This window comes from Monodelphis domestica, chromosome 2, assembly GCF_027887165.1.
Source record: "Monodelphis domestica isolate mMonDom1 chromosome 2, mMonDom1.pri, whole genome shotgun sequence".
NCBI lineage: Eukaryota > Metazoa > Chordata > Mammalia > Didelphimorphia > Didelphidae > Monodelphis > Monodelphis domestica.
Genome location: NC_077228.1, coordinates 199,558,712 through 199,578,212, shown reverse-complemented (window position 1 = coordinate 199,578,212; position 19,501 = coordinate 199,558,712). Strand labels below are relative to the sequence as shown.

Below are 19,501 nucleotides of genomic sequence, written 5' to 3'. Positions count from 1 at the left end.
ACAACTCTGGATCCTAGGTCTGGGAGGCTGGCTGACCATGATAGGTTCCACTCAGTGGTGAAGTGCCACCTGGAAAGTTTAAATCAATACTGTTCATTTAACCAAAGTTTAGTTTTAAATTAAAAGCACAACTCAACTCCTCAGACCTTTATCCTCTGTAAACTTGTTTCTGTGAAGGAGTCAAAATAGCATCTAGAAGAAAATGAGTGACTGGTTATTTGTAAATTCAAAAGAAACCAAGAACCTGGCCTGCACTGATTCTGTTCACTTGGCAAGACTGCACATGTGCGCATGCGCACACAAACACATACCCCATCCCTATCTGGGTGGACTTCATTCCTCCACTGTAATACCTGGACTTATTTCTTGGTTTCCCAATTTTGCCTTGCACATTGTTCTTTGAAGTGCTTCATGTGCCAGTGCACCTGTATTCCCATATTCCTTGTCCAGTTCTGAGCCAAAGAACTGGAAGGGAAGCTGAAGTGGTTAAGTACATAAGGGAAAAAGGAGGAATTAAGATGATCAGACAGGATGGGTGGATCTTCCAATTATGGGGTATCTAGGAATGGAAAAAGGTAATACTGCCAAGGAGCCAACCGACTCTGGCCTTAGTTTAAAATTGCTAGAGGACTTCTACCCCACTGGTCAGAAAGAAGGCTTCCAGCTTGTTCTTATAAACTGATGTAGCCTAGCTTGAGAAGTCTATGAGACTCCCTGCTACTGACCATGTATGATATAATGCACAGAACCCAAGTAACAGTCCCACTTTCAGCCCCTGGGATAAGAAGAGATGTTTTACCGTTCCTCTGTGGAGGGCACCTGCTCTGGTTGGTTGCCAAATAAAGCTATAATGAAGAAAGGTCTTTGGCAGCTGAGTGTTGGGTCCAAAGTCTGGTAAATACCCCCACTTATTAAAACTTCTTAATAAATACTTAAGTATTTTAGTACCCCAGTGAGTGCCATTCAGCCTTTGTCTAAGGAGGAAAGTAGCCAACACTGAATATATCCTTTTCTTTCTTACCTGACACTTCATAATGACCACCACAGCTGCAATGCTGGGAAATTGTAATCTTCAGATTTTACTGTTGGGCAAAATTCCACTCACTGGGGTTTTTTTTTTTAAGGTTACATATAGAAGCAGGGCTAGTTTTAAGAGCCTTTGATGAGAAGCTAGCCATAATCATGACCTGAATCATGACCTGAAAATTCTTCAGTTTCTAGAAGCGCTAGGTAGGCCCTAGTCCAGTGAAGGCAAACCAATGGCATGTAGGCATCTGTGGGCACACACTGCTGTCCCTTTCCCATTTGTTAACTAGAAAAGCAGGGGGACTGGACTGGAGCTGCTCCCCTCCCTCCTCTACCATGCCTGCCGCCATTTTTCAACTTCACCTGCCCCAGAAGCTCTATGGGAGCACTTTCTCCCTCTGCCTTGTGGGATAAGGGCTGGGCACGGCACATGATCCCTAAAATGTTCACCATCACTGCCCTAGTCTGTCCACAGTATATGGTAGAGATGCAGGCCTATAATCACCAGGACATCCACCTCCCAATAGCCTCCACTGTGGGAGGATGGTCTGACCTCAGCAGCCTGTTTGGGGACCACATCTTTTCATTTCTTAGCCTGGAATGCCCAATGCCTCTGCTATCAGTAGAAAGGTCAGATATTCCTGTGGGGCTGACCAACTTCCTCCAAGACCCCAAATAACCAGTGATATTGGAAATGTGCATTTTTCAGCAGGAAGAGCTGGGGTTAAGGAATGGTCATTACCCACCCATGCCAGAGGGGCAGTTACCGATTGCTACATACAACAGGGATTACCATTGTGTATGTGTGGGGGTGAGGTTCAAGAATCTGGGCAGGAAGCTGTTATTTTTATAATCTTTAAGTACTGAATAGCATAAAGTTTAAGTAAATTAAAATCAATTTTTTATACTCACTTATGTGAGATAACTGGAAATAACAAAGTGCATAACACAAAGAAGGCAGTGGTGCATGAAAAGACCACTGGAATGGAGTCTGAAAACCGGAGTTCCAAGTCCAAAGTAGCAGGTTCAAGTCAGGGTCCAGACCTAAATGCATCAGCCTAACTAGTACATGGCCACAGCCCATCTTCCACCCACTTTGCAAACCAAGAGATTAGGAGCAGGTCATTGTTGTTCAGTTGTGTCTGCTTCTGAGACTCTTATCTGGAGTTTTCTTGGCAGAGACAGTGGAGTAGTTTGCCATTTCCTTCTCCAGCTCATTCATTTGACAAACATGGAAACTGAGGCCAACAAGGTTAAGTGACTTGCCCAGGGACATATAGCTAGGAAGTGTCCAGGGCCAGATTTGAACTAAGGTCTTCCTGACTCCAGGCTGGGCACCCTACCCATTGCAGTACCTAGCAATCCCTTGGTAACCAGAAACTATATATGTCAAATACTAGGAAATTAATTTAAAACACAATCCTCCTTCACCAAGGCCCAGAATTTGCAACTTCCTTTTAACCCAGATTATCCTCTCCTCACCATATTCACCTCCCTTCTTCCTTGTCTAAATTTTAGACCTCAGTGTTCAACATCCCTTTAAAAACTCAACAAACCTCATTTCCAGCTTGGTGGCATTTATTTCAGACAGTCCCCTACCCCAGCAACATGAGCCCTCGTTTCAGCCATGCTGCAATGTTGGACTTTACAGCACAATGTGGCTCTCGAGTTTTTATTACCATAGGACGCAAATGCACTGTAATTATCTGCAGGCAGGGGCCATTGGAGCAAATTACACACAGCACAAGGTCAGGCATAAAAATACAAGTCATAGCAGGTGAAGAGACAGGAAGCAGGACCAGGTGTTAGGGCCTAGCCTGGGCTCCCTAAGAATAACAACACTTCAACCAGGCCAGCACTGTGTGGGTGGCCAAAAGTGAATTTTTAATCCTTTCCCCTCCATCATGACAGGGACCAGCTGACCCAGCTGGGAAAAAAAGACCCCCCTCCCCAAAAACCACTCACCTGCACAATACTTGAAAGGTTAAAAAAATATAGTTAAGATTTTTCTTAACAAAACAAAAAAACACTCCTCCCCATTCTGCTTTCCCTAGTTATCAGTTTTTTGGCTGCAGCCATACAAGTGGCTGACTAGCTAAGGGCCCATTACTGCAGTTCCACTGGAGGCCAGGGCCCTTGCTCCCCTAAAATTAAACTCAAAGGGGAAAAAAATTGCACTTGAGTGAAATCAGCCATTTTATTATAGTTTATTTTATTTTGTCATGTGCTCACAGCATCTCTCTCTCTCTCTCTCACTCTCTCCCCTCTCTCCCTGGCAGGTCACAGAGATAAATTAAAAATAAAATCTAAGAAGAAAATAATTTAAGCATTACCCAGGCTTACTCCTTCCTATTCCTGCTGCTTATTGAGAACTCCCAATGGGGGAAGGAGGGGGGAAATCAGTGCTCCTACCCTCATCCCCCATAACCTCTCCTACTGGTTCAGAAGCTGAAACTGTTCATGAGAACCCAGCCAGAGATGGCAGTAGTTGCAAATTAAATTCAAGACAAAAACAAAACCAGGCACCTCTGGCATTTATGGGACCCTCAGCATTAGCCATATGTGGATGTCTCCTCTTCCTGCCTTTACCAGATCCCATGTTGCCTTTGCTGAACTGTGACCACCAGAAAAAAATCATCCCTGTCCTAAAGTGGGATGGTGTACTAGGCCCCCACTATACTCACTCACTACACATTCCTCCAGAAAGAAATAAAAAAAAGACAGACTGACCTCAGGCTAGAGGAGAAAAATCCCAAGTGTTCACACAGTCACACGGAGTCTTTATGGCAAAGAGAACATCTAGCAGCTTTGAATATTTGGGGCATCTCCCTTTTACTCAACACAAACATTCTAGACCCTACAAGTAAAAACAGGGCTCAAGCCCTAAAAAATCAAAGCGCAAGAAAGAAATTCTGAGAAATCCTAACACAGAGGCCTAGTTTTTCAGTGACAAGCCCAGTTGTAGGGAGGGAGGAAGGGTGGGAGGAATGGGCTACTCCCCATCATTGTGCTGAATACTGATTGGAGATTGCTAAAGAGGCTTCTCCTCCTACCTCTCCCTAAGGTGACATCTGGGGGCCTCTCCTCTTCCTAAGGGTAGGAGGAAAGAGGTATCTTCCAGGCCCCTCTAAACTGTCAAAAGTGCTTCATCGAGTGGGGAGGGGAAGAATACAGCATTCACATGCAGGCTGCAGTGGGAATGGTGCAGTATTGGAGCTGGCAGGGGAAGGGTTAAGGAATGGGGGCAGTGAGTGTCACATGCTTGGTGGGTGGCAGAAATATGTGGCCTAATGGCTCTTTCTACCTTTTACCCTGCTCACTCTTCCCTTTGATCCCAAAACCCTCCTAAGGTATTTGGCATAGGGTCTCAATAGCTCCTATGTGGCTTAAAAAAAATTGGGGTGAAGGGAGTCTCCAGGAACTCCTCTCCAAGAATGCTGATGTACATGGAATTTTAAAGAGTTGATAGGTGCCCCCTCCCCCAACCCACTTTGTAAAGTGACAGTCAACCCCCCACCCCCACCCCAGGGTGAAAGGGGTTTACTCACATAGAAGACCAAGACTCAGTCACAAAAACCTACAGCCTGGAATCCCAGCTTAGGCTGTTCCCCTGTGGTTTTCTTCCCGCTTTGATTTTTTGGGGTGTTTTTCCTTTATTCAAAAACCAGACTCTTTCTTTACCCCTTCTTTCACAAGGCTCCTCCTTTATCACCTACAATGGCATTCACCTTTCAGCTTCTTCCCACCCCCAGCAATGCCAGCTCCATCCCTGCCTTCCAAAAAACTGGGTGTGGACCTCCCTCCCCCAACAAGCTCCGTGGTGCCCTCAGCCCTAAATGTGGAGATGGAAGAGGGGAAAGGGCCAGGGTGGGGAGCAGAGCCAAACAGTGCAGGGCCCGCCCATCTTCCTGTACACTGACCGGCAGTTGTCATGTCTGAGAAGATCTATTGGGTAAGAGGCATCAAAGTTCCTCCAGCACTTCCAGGCTCAGCCTTTCTCCAGTTTCTATCAGAGTGAGCTTTGTCCCCCTCCTCTCCAGGCAGACTCACTTCCTTCTATCTTTCTGCTTCTTTTCCTGGCGCCTGGCCTGCTGGTCGGCCATTGTGCGGGGTATCAAGATGACGCTTCCATCCCCAGCGTACTGCAGGGCGTACTGTGTGGGGGAGTAGGGCTGCCCGTTCTCATCCCGCAGGCGCCCAAACACTTCCTGGTATAGACTCTGCACTTTCTGCTTCATCTGGCGCAAGGATTTAAGAAACTCCACCTTTTCCCTGAGCAGCTTGGACTTGTCTCGCTGCAGGTCCTCCACATCCCGCTCTAGGTTAAGGATGGTATCAAGTTTCCTCTTGCGACAATTCTGAGCTGCCATCTTGTTTTTGCCTCGGCGCCTAATGTCTCGGATGAGACTCAACTGGGCCTCACTCAGCTGGTACTTGGACAGCAGCTCATTGAATTCCTCCACTGGCAGGTTGATGATTTTATCATTCGTGAAAGGGATCTTCATGGCCCGGGCCCTGTGCTCATCCCGGCTCATCTGCTTGTCCAAGAAGTCAGCCTGCTTCTCTCTACTGCCCTTCTTAAGCACCCCATTGAGCTGGGGCTCTGAAGTGTCTAGGGCCCCAGGGGCCATGTTATAGGTGTGATTATGACCCACGTGCTCCAGGAAGGGTAAGTAGGAGAGCTGTGAGGGGTCCTGGTAGCTCATTCGACAGAACTTGGTATATTCAGGTTGATAACCTACAGCCCCTTCTGGCTCTTCTAAATCCAGATTCTCAGAGTCAGAGCTGTAGCCCACAGCCCCTTCCTCTGAAAAGGAAGAAGAGGCAGAGGAAGAGGCAGAGGAAGAGGCAGAAGAGCTGCCTTCTGAGCTGCTCAGAGAGGCAGGGCTATGGCTAGAGTCCAGGGAAAGTCCCGAATCAGAGTCGAACTCCTCTTCGAGCTGAGAGGCCTGCACAGGGTTAAAACCTTCTTCAATGGCTAAATCCATCAAGCTGATCTCATCCAACATGGCTTCATCCAGTAGGCCCCCCAGAGGGTCAGGCAGCTCAGGGTTGGCCGTCTCATTGGCTGTGCTGTTGAGCTGAGGAGGAAAAAAGATCCCTGTCAGGTTGGTGGAACCAAAGGTGGAGTTGAGGCTGGTGGAGTTATTGGGGGCCAATTGGAGCAGAGTGGACCCATTAGCCACAGGAAGGCTCTCGATCTCTGGACTGAAGAGTGAGAAATCCTGGGCACAGCTCCCCAGGGACGCCTGATGCAGGCTGACATTCTGGTTGATGGGAGTGTTGGGAGCGAGGCTATAATTGGTGCTCAGCGCATCTCCAGTTGTGGCACTATACAGGATTTCATTTGTTGCCGTGTTCACTTCCATAGCCTAGGAGATGAGAAACACTGGTCAGTATGGCAAGTTTTCTCCTCTGGAAGGGAAGGCAGAGAGAATAATAATTTCGGTCCTCAAAGTACATGAACACTACAGCACCAAGCATGAGGAATGATCCTGGAATTGCACTGAAAACATGATTTGGGAATACTAACTGCTAACATTTAGACAGCACTCTAAGGTTTACAAAGCACTTTACACTTGTTCTCTCATTTGGGTTTCACAACCACAGTGTAAGATATAAGGTGTTACGTAACCTGTCTGTCTCAGTTTCCTCACCCCTAAAATATGGATAATAATAAAATATCCCCCAGGATTGTAATGAGGATAAAAGGAGATGTGTGTAAAGCACTTTGTTATAAATGCTAGTTATTAATATTATTATCCTCATTAAAAAAACAAACCTCTTACTGTTTGTCTTAAAATTGATACTAGGTACTGGTTTCAAAACAGAAGAGCTGTAAGGGCTAGACAAATTCGTTGTGACTTGCCTAGGGTCACACAGCTAGGAAGTACTTGAGTCACATTTGAAACTGGGATCTCCTGTCTCCAAGCCTGGATCTCTATCCATTGGGCCACCTAATTGTCTTATTATCATCCTCATTTTAAGGAGAAGATGTTAAAGTATCTGAGGAAGGATTTGAATTCACATTCTAATGACTTGCACTCTGACCACCTACCTGTGAATTCCACAGTTCTGTCCCATTAAGAGACTTTCACATGGTCCCCACCTTTAGTCAGAACTGACCAAAGTAATCATATTTTGAACAGGCTTTCCCCACTTGGGGGATGCACGAGACCATAGGCTTGATCTCCATCTTTAGTACATGCTTAGTCTTCTGGTTGAGAGGCTATTTTAGCCAAGAGAGAAGAAGAGACCACTCATTAGGAGGCAAAGGAAATCCTATGCTAAGTAAGGAAGGCACTGGTTTTAACATTAAAAAGTTGGGGTTAAAATCTTAGCATTCATGTCTGGAATCCTGGATGAATAGCTATGTTTCTCTCTATAAGACAAAGAGGAGAAAAGTGCCCTCTTTCCCTTTTTCAGAACACTGGGGAGGGGGCCCACAGCTCCAGGTTAAATATCTTGGGACTACTGTTCAGAATGGTTATCTCTTCCCACCTGCATTTCCATGATTGACATGAGATCTTGCCACTGCTGTTCTAGATCAAATGGAGATTCTGTCTCTGTCAGAAGTGGGGACAGAAGATTGTTCTGAATAGCTGAGGACTCGCTCTCACTAGGCACAGCTTCTGTTATACTGGAAACATCTGCAGTTGGAAACTGAGGACAAAAATATAGGCTTTCACTGTAGTGGAATAAGGGGAAAGGGGGGGGGGGGGAGACACCACACTATATTCTGAGCCCAGCCCTTGGCTTCTTCCCCACAAAGTACTGCCTAATTCTCATTTCCTACCTATGAATCCATCCCCAGCCCTCAGTATAGGGCAACACATGGGTGGGTACACTGGGCCTATGCAGAGGGTTTCCCCCAGAATCCTGCTCACCTCAGATTCTTCCCCTTTGGGGAAAGTGGCTTCCAACAGCCTAAGGCACTCCTCCAGGGACAGGGATGTCTGGTCCTCCCCACCAGGCACCTAAGGCAAAAAATCTGACTGAAGTGGGCTGAGCTATCCCAAGGCTAAAAAGCCTTCCCCCCAGCATATCCAAAAAGGGGAGGGAAGGTGATTCATGCTGTGCCATAACTGGATTTGGATCAGAACAGGGCTATAGTCAGTCATTCTCTAAGTGATTTTTCTAGAAGAGGAGCCCTGGGCCTCAGCCCCAGGAGAAAGCCTGAAAGACACTAATTGAGGTTTGAAGCAAGAGTCTGGTAGGGATCCTCTAGGCTGAGTTGGGTGAAAAGCCTGTCCCTATTCCTACTCTCCCTCATTTTTACTACCTCGATCCCCACAAGACCTCCACCCTCCTTCACTACCAATGTAAAGTAGCCAATCCATGAATAAATTCACCCTGAAGTCTGGGGGACAAGTGGGAAGAGTAGGACAATGAACTGGGTGGATTCTTACCTGTGCAGGGAAGCTTTCCCCAGTCTCTCCATCCACTAGCAGGTTTCCAGCCAGGGCCTCAGTCCCCTCATTTGGCCAGCTGTCCCCACATTCCCCCCCATCTCTCAGCTCCTTGTCCACTTCACTTTCCTTCTGGCGATGGCTATAGTCAAAAATTTCTCGCCCTGCACCCAGATCAATGTCCTGTCGCCAAAGGATGTCAATCAGATCAATGTCCTGAAAGATAAACCAGATTCCCCTCAGTTCTCACATCCCCTAGGATCCCTGCCCAATACCTCAGCAGACCCCATCTCCATAATTCCTGGCAAACGGCAAGTTCTAATTCTACGATACCCCAGCACCAACCTCTAGTGCTAGGCCCATTCCTTCCCATCAGGACAGTTTTATGTATCCCTGACCAGTCAGACCTACAGACCCACCCAGGTAGTCAGTACACCTGTCACTTAGAATAATCTTGTCCTGGTGGGCTACAGAATTAAAAGAAACTCTCTGGCCAGGTGTACAGTCCTCACTACTGGGATATCTCAATTTAGGGAGAGAATATCTGTGGCTTTAAGGGCTCAGGAGTGCCAGATCTTGGCCAGGGCAGACAAGGGCGGAATTGTCATGCAGAATTGCTTCTTAGTGGAGGAGCTTGCATCAGCCAGTGGTGCCATTGTCATTTGCATAAATGGGTGGGTTATGTTGGAGAGGAAAATCCCTGCATTTCCAACCACCTGATGCAACAGAGCTGACTCCCCCTTCCTAGAGCCCCCCACCCAGCTTTCCTTCTGGCATACTTCCTCTAGTTGGCAGGAAAGTAGGTGAGGCCCAGAACCCAAGGCTCTGGAACCTGCCTGTAGGCTTTTGGAAGCTCCTCTCAATCCCCATTCAAAGCAGTACCAAGAAAACAGCCTCCATGCCAGGAGATGTACCCCCTGCCACCCATATGCCTTCACCCAGAAGAAAACAGGCCCATTCCCCGTCCTAGAAAGACCCATCCTTCCTACAGTCACCACACCCCAGAATTTAACCCCCACCTAGCCTATCCACTCAAGGGCACCGTCACAGTCTAGCCTCACTCAACATCTTCACAGAGCAGACCTGCCTCTCTTCTCCACCCAGGTGGCTCCCCCAATCAGTCTCTGCAGATCCCTGGTTATAGCAGGACTATCTTAACAATCTACACAACACAAAGCTTCTCTCCCCACCCCCATCCTCTCCCTTTCCTTTCCATCAGGTTTAAAAATATTTCATTCTTGCCTTCCCCACTTACAGTTAACTCCCAGATATATATCCCAGTAAACCAGGACTTTCAGACCCACCTTCTCTGAGGGTCCCAGGGGACCCTTTCCCCTCCATTTTCCACTCTGCCCCTCAAAACTTTCCTGTAGCATCTCTCCCTGTTTCAGTCTGTCCACACACACCAACCTGAGCGGAGGCCCTGGACCAAAGATCAGAGAGGGGCTGGGTTGCTTTGCCCTCAGCCAGCAAAGAGTTAAGAGGCTGGCTCCCTCTGGAATGGCCCCCACCATTGTGCATGCTGCGGTCCCGAAGGGTCATGGTCTGTGAAGTGCACCCCAGGACAGCTGGATCAGGGGAACTGGACAAGGGGCTGCGCTGAGCTCTCTGCATTCAGCAGATGCACTGAACCGTCAGGGCAGCCCCTTGCTTGTCTGGCTGAGGTGGGTACCCCAGCAGTGCTGCTGCCCAGGCAACCCGGCCCAGCTCCCTTCCTCCATCCCTAAACAGACCCCTCCCTCTTCAGGACCCCAGTTCTACACTCAGGTATCTGGTAGTCCCCCACCCTGAGCTCACCGCGGAAGCTGCAGTGAGATGGGATTCCCACCCCATGCTCCGTGCTTGAGCTGCAGAAGAGAGAACTCTCTCCTAGACCTATCATTCCCCCACCACCCCACACCCTGCTCCTCCCTCTTCCCCCCTTTACGCCCCCCAAACTTGTTACCTAGGCTGCAGCAAGGAGCCAATCCCCTCCCCCCCCCACCCCGCAGGTCACTGCTGAGGCTGCGGAGAGAGCCAATCCCCTCCCCCAGGCCAGCCGCTGGGCTGCGCAAAAGAGCCAATCCCCTCCCACTCTAGTTACCTAGGCTGCAATAGGAGCCAATCCCCTCCCCTAAATCTCTGCTGGAGATGCAGACGTCCAATCCCCTCCCAAAGCTGGTTACCTAGGCTGCAAGCTGGAGCCAATCTCTGTGCCAAGGCAGCTGAAGAAGCTGCAGCGCAGACCCATCCCATCCCAGGGTCTCCTTGAGGAGATGCACCCAGGGGCTGGCGGCCCCACCCAGCCCAGCTAGTCAGCTGGGGTGGCGCAGTAAAGTCTTGGGGGAGGGAGATGCTGCTCCCCCTGCTGTCGCATCCTGCTTACCAAGTCCAGGCAGGGACAGGCACGCAGGGTCCCTGAGGGCTATTCCCAGCTGCCATAAGGGATCCTTTCCCTGGGATTTTAAGTTCTTCTTTCAGTGGTAGCAGCTTTTCTACTCCTCCTAGAGGTCTGGATTCAGTAGGTATCCAAACCCAAAGGAACTTTGGGCCCAAGTACCAAACCTGAGCTGGAACCCTATAGGCCTCGACCCGCTGGGAAATAGGCGTCTGGCTACCCTAAAATAGGTCAGACCCAGAGGAAGGGAGTGGGAGCTGTCTGCACATGTGCAGTGATGTCACAGGGTTGGCAGGGCCTAGTCACATGCCAGCAGAATATCAGCTGCCCCTATTACCAGCACTTAGGGAGACAGGTGCCCACAGGGATCCTAACCACAACCCTATGACCTCAGCCTTAACCCTTCTTTCATTTGAGTTCTTTATGCTACTTCTCCTAATATGGTCTAGGAGGGAAAGCCCCTGGCACTCACCAAAATAATAGGAGGAGAAAAATCCAACTCCCTTCCCCCTCCTGCTCCCCTCACGTCTAAAGTCAGCAGAAACAGCATGTTCCAGGCTACTCATGATCAGGAAAGAACTATAAACAGCCCACCCCCTACCCCAGTCCCAACCTCACCCCTCCACTCTGGGCAGTGTGCCAATCCTGAAGGGAATCCTATCCCTGTCTAGGGCTTTGGCTATAGCTGGCTATCACAGAAGGCCTAGGCATTGCAGGGAGTGGGGGCCCTGTAACCCTGGCGAAAATAACAGCTCCAGCAATGCCATCACATGTTCCAGGGCTGAGTATTTATATCTTTCCTCCTCTCATCCCTCAATTGCTGTAAAAATGTTAAAACACAGACAGACAGATAGACAGACACACACACACACCCTCTTCTCAGGGAACCTCTATTCTGGTGCCTTATTCTCAATAGTGGTAAGTTCTTAAAAAAAAAAAAAGTCAAGCAGTCTTTCTGAGAAAAAAGAGCCAAAGATTAGGAAAGCCAGAGTCCTGGCTCAGAAGGCAGGGTCAAAGTAAGCCATTATCTCAGCTTGTTTCACTAAACCTAAACACCAGAGCCAGGGAAAAGGGCAAAACCTGAGGCAGGTAGAATATTACACCTCCCATCAGGCCTACTTCAGACATTCTTCTCCAAGTCCTATTCCTTCCATCTTTGGCTTCAACAGGAGATGAGAATAACAAGCTTACAGTTCATGAAAGCTAAGAGGAGTCAACACCAAATGGCAGGTCACATCCCAGGGTTTCCTCTATTCCACCCACCAGTCTCAGGAGAGGCCTGGACAAAGGAATAGGAACACTTAGCTACTGCTTAGCCTTCTCCACTCCAGTTTCCAAGCAGCAAGTACAGTCATGCCCACCCTTTCGGGAAATTAGGTGGGGGAAGGGATGGCAAAGGAGAAAACTGAGAGGCATTTTACTGCAGAGTACTTTGCCACTGTTGGAGTTGGGGCATTTGGAGTTTGCTTCATGCCCAAGAGTATAAGGCAGGCCTGGGCAAATCAGAATGTGATGGAGAAAGGGCAGAGAAAACAGCACCACTAGGAACAAAAGGGACAGGAAGGAAGAAGTGATATACTGGACAAGAATGGGTAAGGTAAGATTCCAAGAGAAAAAAAGGTCTAAAATGTAGGATGAAATAGATTCCTGCTTCCTGGGCCTGTGTCCAGATGACCCTCGCCTCTCTCTAAGGGCAGACCTAGCTAACTGAACTTTCAGGATGGCCATATTCTCTCATTACCGCTGCCCTGAAAACTAACATCAGGGATGGGGTCCAGCACAGAGAGGCAAATGTCAAACATGGGGGGATTCAAGGAGCCAATCTATTCAGCTTCCCTGAGAGTTATCCCACTTTCCCCAGCAACTGGATGCCCTTGACGCTCCCTAAAGAGTCAGTTATATGTCTTTTTCAGGTGCCTGATTTGGGTAGCCAAACAAACCACAGAGTCAAAAATATATGAAGTGCTATTTTTTATAAAAATGTGGTTGGGGGAGATGAGAAATATAACTGTACCATTTTCTGTTGTAAATGATGGTATTACTTTAATCTCCTGTGTCAGTAAAAGATTTCTGCGGCAGAATGCAGTTTGCTCTTTTGCTCCCACCCTCCCTCTTCTCTATTCTTTGTCTTTAGGGAAGTAAAAGAGTGGTTCTCACCTGGCTGTCTGGAACACCAATTATGCCCACTGAATAAGCTACTGATCTTGTCCCAGTCACTAAAAAAGGACTGAAGAGAGAAGAAAAAACTGCTCCAGGACATGAGTAGAACAGTGAGTGAAGGTTCAGAAACCAGATTTGTTTCTTAGCAAAAGATTTTTGGGCAAGATAGCAAAACCAGTACAACTTCCACAAATATCACAGCATAAACCAGAACTTCTCATTTTGGACAAAGGCAAGACAACTGCCCAATACTGTGCATTCGGTGCAGCTTGTTGATCTCCATACCAAGTCACAGAATTTACCCCCATTCTATGCCCAAGGTGAACAATAAAGGTAAATCTCTTTTGGAAATGATCTTGTTTGTTAGAAAAGTTGGAACCATGACCATAACCCAATTGACAGAAAATGTCAACAAGCATTTATTAAGACATTCTTTGTGCCAGGCCCTGTGCTAAGAGCTGGGAATACAAATACAAGCAAACAGTCTCCTCCCTTCCCCTTGGCCCAAACCACCCACAAATGGAGTTGCCTACCTCTTTGGTTAACTCTCCGCTGACTGGAGGAGCCACGGCCCCAAGATCTTCCAACTCTTCCCCGAAACCCTGCTCAGCTTCACTTTCTCGTACCCCACTTTCGGAACCTGTCACATCTTGGAGACCACTGGCACTCTCCAGAGCAAGGGCTGAGCTGGGTTGACTGCCAGACACTGAGCCCTCAGGATCTCGATGGACCAGCCAGGCATTCACCTCTGTGGTAGGCACCTGAAACCTGTCCAGGGCCCTCACCTGGTTGAGAAGCCGCCGAGCTGTGAAGTAATAGTCCAGGTCTACACTCTTAGGGTGGATACCATAGCCATCCAAGGTATTCCTCAGATTGTGGAACTGGGTCTGTGTGTAGGCAGAACTGGGCCCCAGGATGATCTCCCGAAGTGGAGGGAGTTGCGAGTTCAGGTAAGTATCCACGTCCACTCGCACTCCAATCAAACTTAGTAGAATGGTGAACTGCAAGAGTCCTTCTGTTAAATATTTCTTCAGAGAAAGCATTGCTGAAGGACCAGAATGTTTATTCTTTTAAGTTTTTAAATCTTCCAGAATACAAATCAAGGCCACTGTTCCACTGCTCCAATCAGTAAGTTACACTCCTTAGTGCCAACCCTGACAGAACACAAGGATAGGCCTCACCAACGCCACTGAAGGAAAGCTCTCTGAGCGTAGCCAAGTCCAGGTTCCAGATCACATTCACTTTCACTTCTCATCACCTGTCCTCTAAAAGTACAACTGTTCCTAACCCAGTCCCAACATAAAGAGTCTCATGTGATTTACTGACCCTAAAATCCACATACAGTCACCTCCCTTTCCCCTCCTCACTCACATTAGATGACTCCACCTGGCTGTTCTCAAAGACAGCTAGGGCTTTTTTCTCCCTTTCCCTCTCCCCTTGAGTTTTATTTCTTTGGCTGGAGATGTTAAGTCTCTGTCTTGGGTCAGTGTCCCTCTTTCTTGACATTTACCAAGGGGGTTTCCAGAAAAACCTAAAAACAGAAATTAGAATGGTAAAAATTATAAGACACCAGGCTTTTTGCACCAATGACATGGGTAGAAAAATTTTTATGTCAGCAAAGACTGAATTAAAAAGAAAGTTTCTTTTACAGGGGAAAAATTCCTTACACACCCATAGAAAACAGTGCTGTAAAAAATATACAACTATATAGAAATAATATTTCTCTTAAAGAAAAATAATGAATTAAATTTACCACTCCCAAAGAAACTGCTTTGGATACAGCAGACAACACACAAAGCAACCACAACACTTTGCATAAATATTGTCTGAATTCCCCTCCACACTACCCAGATTCTATTTTTGGTTTGAGGAGTCAGTTTCTCGTGTCTCAGGAAAGAAAGATCTCTGAACTACCCAGATTGTCAGCATAGTCTAGAGGATGTGGTACTAGATTTAGGAAGATCTAGGTTAAAATTCTACCTCAGACCCTAATTGTGTGATCCTGGGTAAATCACTTAACTAACCTCTATGTGCATGAGTTTTTACCAGAAAAATAAGGATTGGTCTCCAGGATCCTTTCCAGCTCTAAATTTACTGTTCTACTTGGACAGATTTCTTAATATGGGTTTGTGAACTTGAGTTAAAAAATGTTTGAGTAACTACTTTAATTAGTTCCCTTTGTAGTCCCAAGAACTTTATTTTATAAATTTTAAAACGTTATTCTGAAAAGGTCTGTATAGGATCCACCAGTCTGCTTGGGTGATCCATCATGCAAAAAAGTTTAAGAACAACCCATGTAGTAAGAAGAGTAAATAACTGGATGAGGATTTGTAGATATACAGGTTATGGACCATCCTATGGTAGAAAATATACACTGAGATAGTTTCCCTTTCTTATGATTATGGAAAAGTTAGATGGAAATATGAATTTGTCCTTGTGGGCTTATAAATCTCTGAATATAATTTGTACAGGCAGATTTAATTTTATGTTTATTCATGACTTGATTTTTTTGGGTAAAAATCAGTAACCACAGATAAAGTCAAGTTTCCTCCCCAAGTTGTCAGAAGAGTTGCAAATTCCTCATTTCTCCCAACACTGGCTTTGGCAGTTTCATTAACCCTAGTTTCATTAATCTAGGGCATTGTCTGGATTATAGGTTAACTGCTTTCTACCAATCCATCCTTTGGGGGAGAGGGGAAAAAAGAAAGAAAAAATATTACTTTTCACATTCCTTCAAGTCACCACCAACTGGGCTTCATTTGTTAAGACTAAACTTATAATCACAGTTAGGCATTCTTGTTTCCCACCAAACTCTCACAAAAGAGAATTAATAAATCAGTCTTGAGAGAACACCTGAAAATTAAGTAGTCTGCATATAGTTATGTGCACATATATGCGCGTGTTCACAAATACACATATATGTTTATGGTATATATATAAGCACGCACATATATAAACGTTTCCCCTTTAAAGACCAGGTGGGGCTCCAACCCCGATCTCGGTAGCCTCCCCATCCCCCATCCCGTCTCTATTTCCAAGGCCCAGCCCTAGGTACCCCGAGTCCTGCGGCGGCCAGATCTCCATGCCCCTTTCTGAAGATAGGGTCCAGCCGCTCTGGGTCGGTGAGTGTGGAAGCACGGCCTTCCTCCGGGCTTGCCGCTCCCCCCCCAACCTCGACCCCACCCGGGCCGCCTAGCCCTTACAGGGCCGCCTCCCACGCCTAGGCTCCGCCCCCTCACCGCGGGGCTACCGACCCCGCCAGCCCTGGACCCAGCCTCACCGGCCTGGGGAAATGAAGAGTCCAATACCTGTAGCCAGAGTCCAGTCGCCGCCGCCGCCGCCGCCGCCGCCGCCCCCACAGGTCCTTAGGCCAGCGTCCCGGGCCTCGCCGCCGCCGGCCGGCCCTGCGCGTTCCGCCGCCGCCACTTCCCCCTCTCTGCCCCACCTCCACCTCACTAGAAGGCCCGCCCCCGCGGCAGCTCCAGTAAAGACTCCACCAATCGATATCCAGCTCACAGGCTCCTCCACCACCACTCCCCTCCGGGTGTCCGTTCTCTGGGCTTCAGCAGCAAACCAATGGCTGAATGCGCCCCTGCCCCACCCTAACTGACGTGTCTCGCTGGCCAATCGGTGTACGGCTCCCCCCTCGTAGTGTGGCCCCACCAATGACGGAAGGAAGCGACCCAATTGCCTCGAGCATGAACACCCTTCTTCGAACTTGCAGGGGCCGCAGGGCTGGGCTGGGCTTAGAAACCTTCTGCAGAGGCCCCTACATAGTTTCAGAGGATTAGGAAATGTAGTCCCAGCACGAGGGATGGGAAGGGGCGTCACCACCGGCACGCAGAGACCCCCTTCACGGCACTTCACAGTGACTTGCAGAAACCCAGGGAGACATGAGGGCGGGGGAGGAGGGAGGGACCGAGGCGGAGCCGGAGCTACGTAGTCTTGGGGTCTGTGATGCTGGTGCCGACATTTTGATCTCTGTAAGTGGAAACCTATTCGCCCCTCCCCTACGACCTTCGCGCTCAACGTCATTCCCTTGCACTGTGTTTGACTCTCTTGTGACGTGACGTCACGAAAAGAGTACCTCCGAAGGTAGGTTGCCATGGCTTCGGCGGAGAGAGTTCTCTCATTCCTACCCAGGGAAGCATAGTAGAGGGTTTTTTTCCCAATCTTCCTAGAAAGTAGGCAACTTTGCATTTTTTGTGCACTGCCTCCATGCCCACGAGTTCTTCGTATCCTAAGAATTAGAACTGTGATGTTCCTCAGGGAAACAATCCCCTTTCCCTCCCTCATTGTCAATTTCATCTTCCATCACTCGCCTCCACTTGCTTGATGCACCAGTCACCTATTTAGTTTCCCCACTTCTACTCCTCTGCTCACACTTCTCTTCCACCACTGAGACTAGTATTTTTAGCCGTCCTTTGCAGTCCAATTCAAATGCTACCTCCTCCAGTCAGTCCACTAAGTGTCCTACTATGTGCCAGACAATGAGAGGGTACAAGGAAAGACAAAAGACAATCCATGCTCTCAAGGAGACAACATGAAACAAGCTAAAGAGATTTGAGCTGGGACTTGAAGAAAGTCTGGAAGTCTTAATTTCCTTTTCAGGGAACATTTATTAAATGGCTTCTATGTGCCACAATAGGCACCACGCTGGGAAAATGAAAAAGTCCATGTCCTCCGTGTACTTAAATTCTCTTGGACAGGTTGCAACATATTCACAGATTAATATAATACAAGGTAGACTGGGGAGAGGATCAGGGAATCTCTGGAAGAATCAGGAAAGGCTTTTTGGAGAACGTTGTACCTGATCTGAGTCTTGAAGGAAGTTCAGCTTATTAAGAGGCAAACTAAGTTCTTAATCTTAGAGTAGAATATAAGCTGCTTTAGGGCTTGATTCTTTTCTTCTTCTGCCCTGGTGACTAGCAATGGTACTCTTCCCATAGCAAGCAGTGCAGTAAGTACTTGGTAAATATTTATTAAATTGGATCTGGTTTGAATAGAGTGTATTCTATGAAAAATAAATTAGCATCTAATAATAAGAACATTATATTTTAAAAGAGATTATTATATTATATTAAGGATTATTAGAAATCAAGGAATAAAGAAGATACAAAATAATAACTCATGTGCCCATGGCTGATTAGCCAATTCAGAACCCCCGAACTTAGCTTACTACATCATTGCAATGGAAGAGCAGAGAGCAGAGCATAGAAGAGAGAGAGGTAGGAGTTACTGCCAGTTAAATTGTGATCTTGCCCAGGTGGAGACTCAGGTGAGATTATAGGGAATTCTGGGAAACACCAAGGACTTCTGGGGATTTTCCCCCTGAGGCCCAAGGAAGACTAGTCTCTCTGATGGGTCTTGTAAACATACCAGCTAGGAAATTATAATAATTTGAGGATAGGAGGAAAAGAGAACAAAACCAAAGATTGCTAGGCACATTGACAAAAAGCCAATTAGAGGGCAGTCCCCATTGGCATAAGAGTATACATCCAAAACAAATGCATTCCACCCTACACAGTTCAAATCACCACATCCCAAAGTTCACTGTGGATCTTCTTGTGCAGCTTGTGGGCTGTGGAGAAATCTTCATGGTGTCTTCTCCAGACAGTTTCTGGATTTGGAGGGGTACCATGTTTCTTAACCTAAAATTACTCTCAAAAGGAATTTAAACTTTGCAATTTAAAATAATATTTTATACATTCCCCCATGAAGAGGGTGATTGAAAAACACAGGAATCATTTAGGGATGCATGACTGAGTTATGAGGTATATAATCAATTGACAAGAGAAATCAAAAATATTTTTTAAAAATCCAAATAAAAAAAGATAATTTTTGGATGAAATATAGACTATCAAAGTCTTATGTTTAAAAATTCCAAGTAAAGGAAAAATAAATCTATAACAGGTCCTTGAATCAGGGCCAAATTAAAATGATATAAGCAATTAAGCATTTACCCAGTCAGTAGCCAGGATTACAGAAAGTTGCCACACTATGAAAGACAGAAAAGGGACTAGATTATAGGAGCCAGGTAGGAGCCAAATTTGAGATACTTGTCTGCAAGTATTTTCACAAAGAGTGTGGATACAAGGAAGGCCTATGTCTTAATGTATGTCAAGCTTCTCAACCTGAGTCTCACACTAGGTTTGAGTCCTTTGTATTGGCTTAGAAGTACATCAATTCTTCCTGGATTGGTTTCTTCTTCTTCTTCTTCTTTTTTTTGACCTGTGTGCTCTTTTGGCACTATTCAGTTTAAGTCTGTGCTCCTTTTTTGTATTCTCTTGTCCTGGAATCAGACAGAATCATTAAGCAAAGTCCCATATATTTTCTTTTTAAATAATTAATGGCATCATTTTTATAGTCTCAAGCTATTGGGGCATGCATTGACATTATAGCAAATATATTTTAAACTTATATTACAGCAAAATAAAAAAAGTTAAAATCTTAATACTGGTGACATGTGCTTCAAATTCAAAAGGAGAAAAAATAAAAACTGAAATAGTATATTGCACATGCAAGTAAA

At 46.7% G+C, this 19,501-nt stretch overlaps 2 protein-coding genes and 1 long non-coding RNA gene across 4 annotated transcripts in view; 1 reads left to right on the top strand and 2 right to left on the bottom strand.

The window, feature by feature from the left end:
* Positions 1-2,586: 2,586 nt before the first annotated feature.
* Positions 2,587-14,505, bottom strand: NFE2L1 (NFE2 like bZIP transcription factor 1). 2 transcript variants are annotated; one of them, XM_056816847.1, is made up of 5 exons: positions 13,506-14,505; positions 8,436-8,651; positions 7,914-8,003; positions 7,528-7,689; positions 2,587-6,398 (listed from the first exon to the last, which is right to left on the bottom strand). In XM_056816847.1, exons 1-5 carry the CDS (start codon positions 14,013-14,015, stop codon positions 5,073-5,075), a joined length of 2,304 nt encoding a protein of 767 aa, XP_056672825.1. In that variant the 5' UTR covers positions 14,016-14,505; the 3' UTR covers positions 2,587-5,072. The 2 variants fall into 2 exon arrangements, with proteins under 2 accessions (XP_056672825.1, XP_001366949.1); XM_001366912.4 differs by lacking the exon at positions 7,914-8,003.
* On the bottom strand, positions 13,368-19,466 carry LOC100017974 (NFE2 like bZIP transcription factor 1). The gene is made up of 2 exons (XM_056816848.1): positions 16,281-19,466; positions 13,368-14,503 (listed from the first exon to the last, which is right to left on the bottom strand). Exons 1-2 carry the CDS (start codon positions 17,278-17,280, stop codon positions 14,379-14,381), a joined length of 1,125 nt encoding a protein of 374 aa, XP_056672826.1. The 5' UTR covers positions 17,281-19,466; the 3' UTR covers positions 13,368-14,378.
* LOC130457227 (uncharacterized) overlaps positions 16,940-19,501 on the top strand; it is a 55,014-nt gene continuing 52,452 nt past the window's right edge. The window contains exon 1 of the long non-coding RNA XR_008916378.1: positions 16,940-17,067. This is a non-coding gene — a long non-coding RNA (uncharacterized LOC130457227). The remainder of the gene's footprint in view (positions 17,068-19,501) is intronic.

Coding starts and splice junctions, on each gene's coding strand:
- NFE2L1 (XM_056816847.1), bottom strand. CDS start 14,015: ATGCTTTCTCTGAAGAAATATTTAACAGAAGGACTCTTGCAGTTCACC. Junction 8,004..8,435: donor GGGAAAGCTTCCCTGCACAG/GTAAGAATCCAC, acceptor TTTTTGCCTTAG/GTGCCTGGTGGGGAGGACCA. Junction 7,690..7,913: donor CCAAAGGGGAAGAATCTGAG/GTGAGCAGGATT, acceptor TTTTGTCCTCAG/TTTCCAACTGCAGATGTTTC.
- LOC100017974 (XM_056816848.1), bottom strand. CDS start 17,280: ATGAAATTGACAATGAGGGAGGGAAAGGGGATTGTTTCCCTGAGGAAC. Junction 14,504..16,280: donor CGACTGGACTCTGGCTACAG/GTATTGGACTCT, acceptor TTCTGTTTTTAG/GTTTTTCTGGAAACCCCCTT.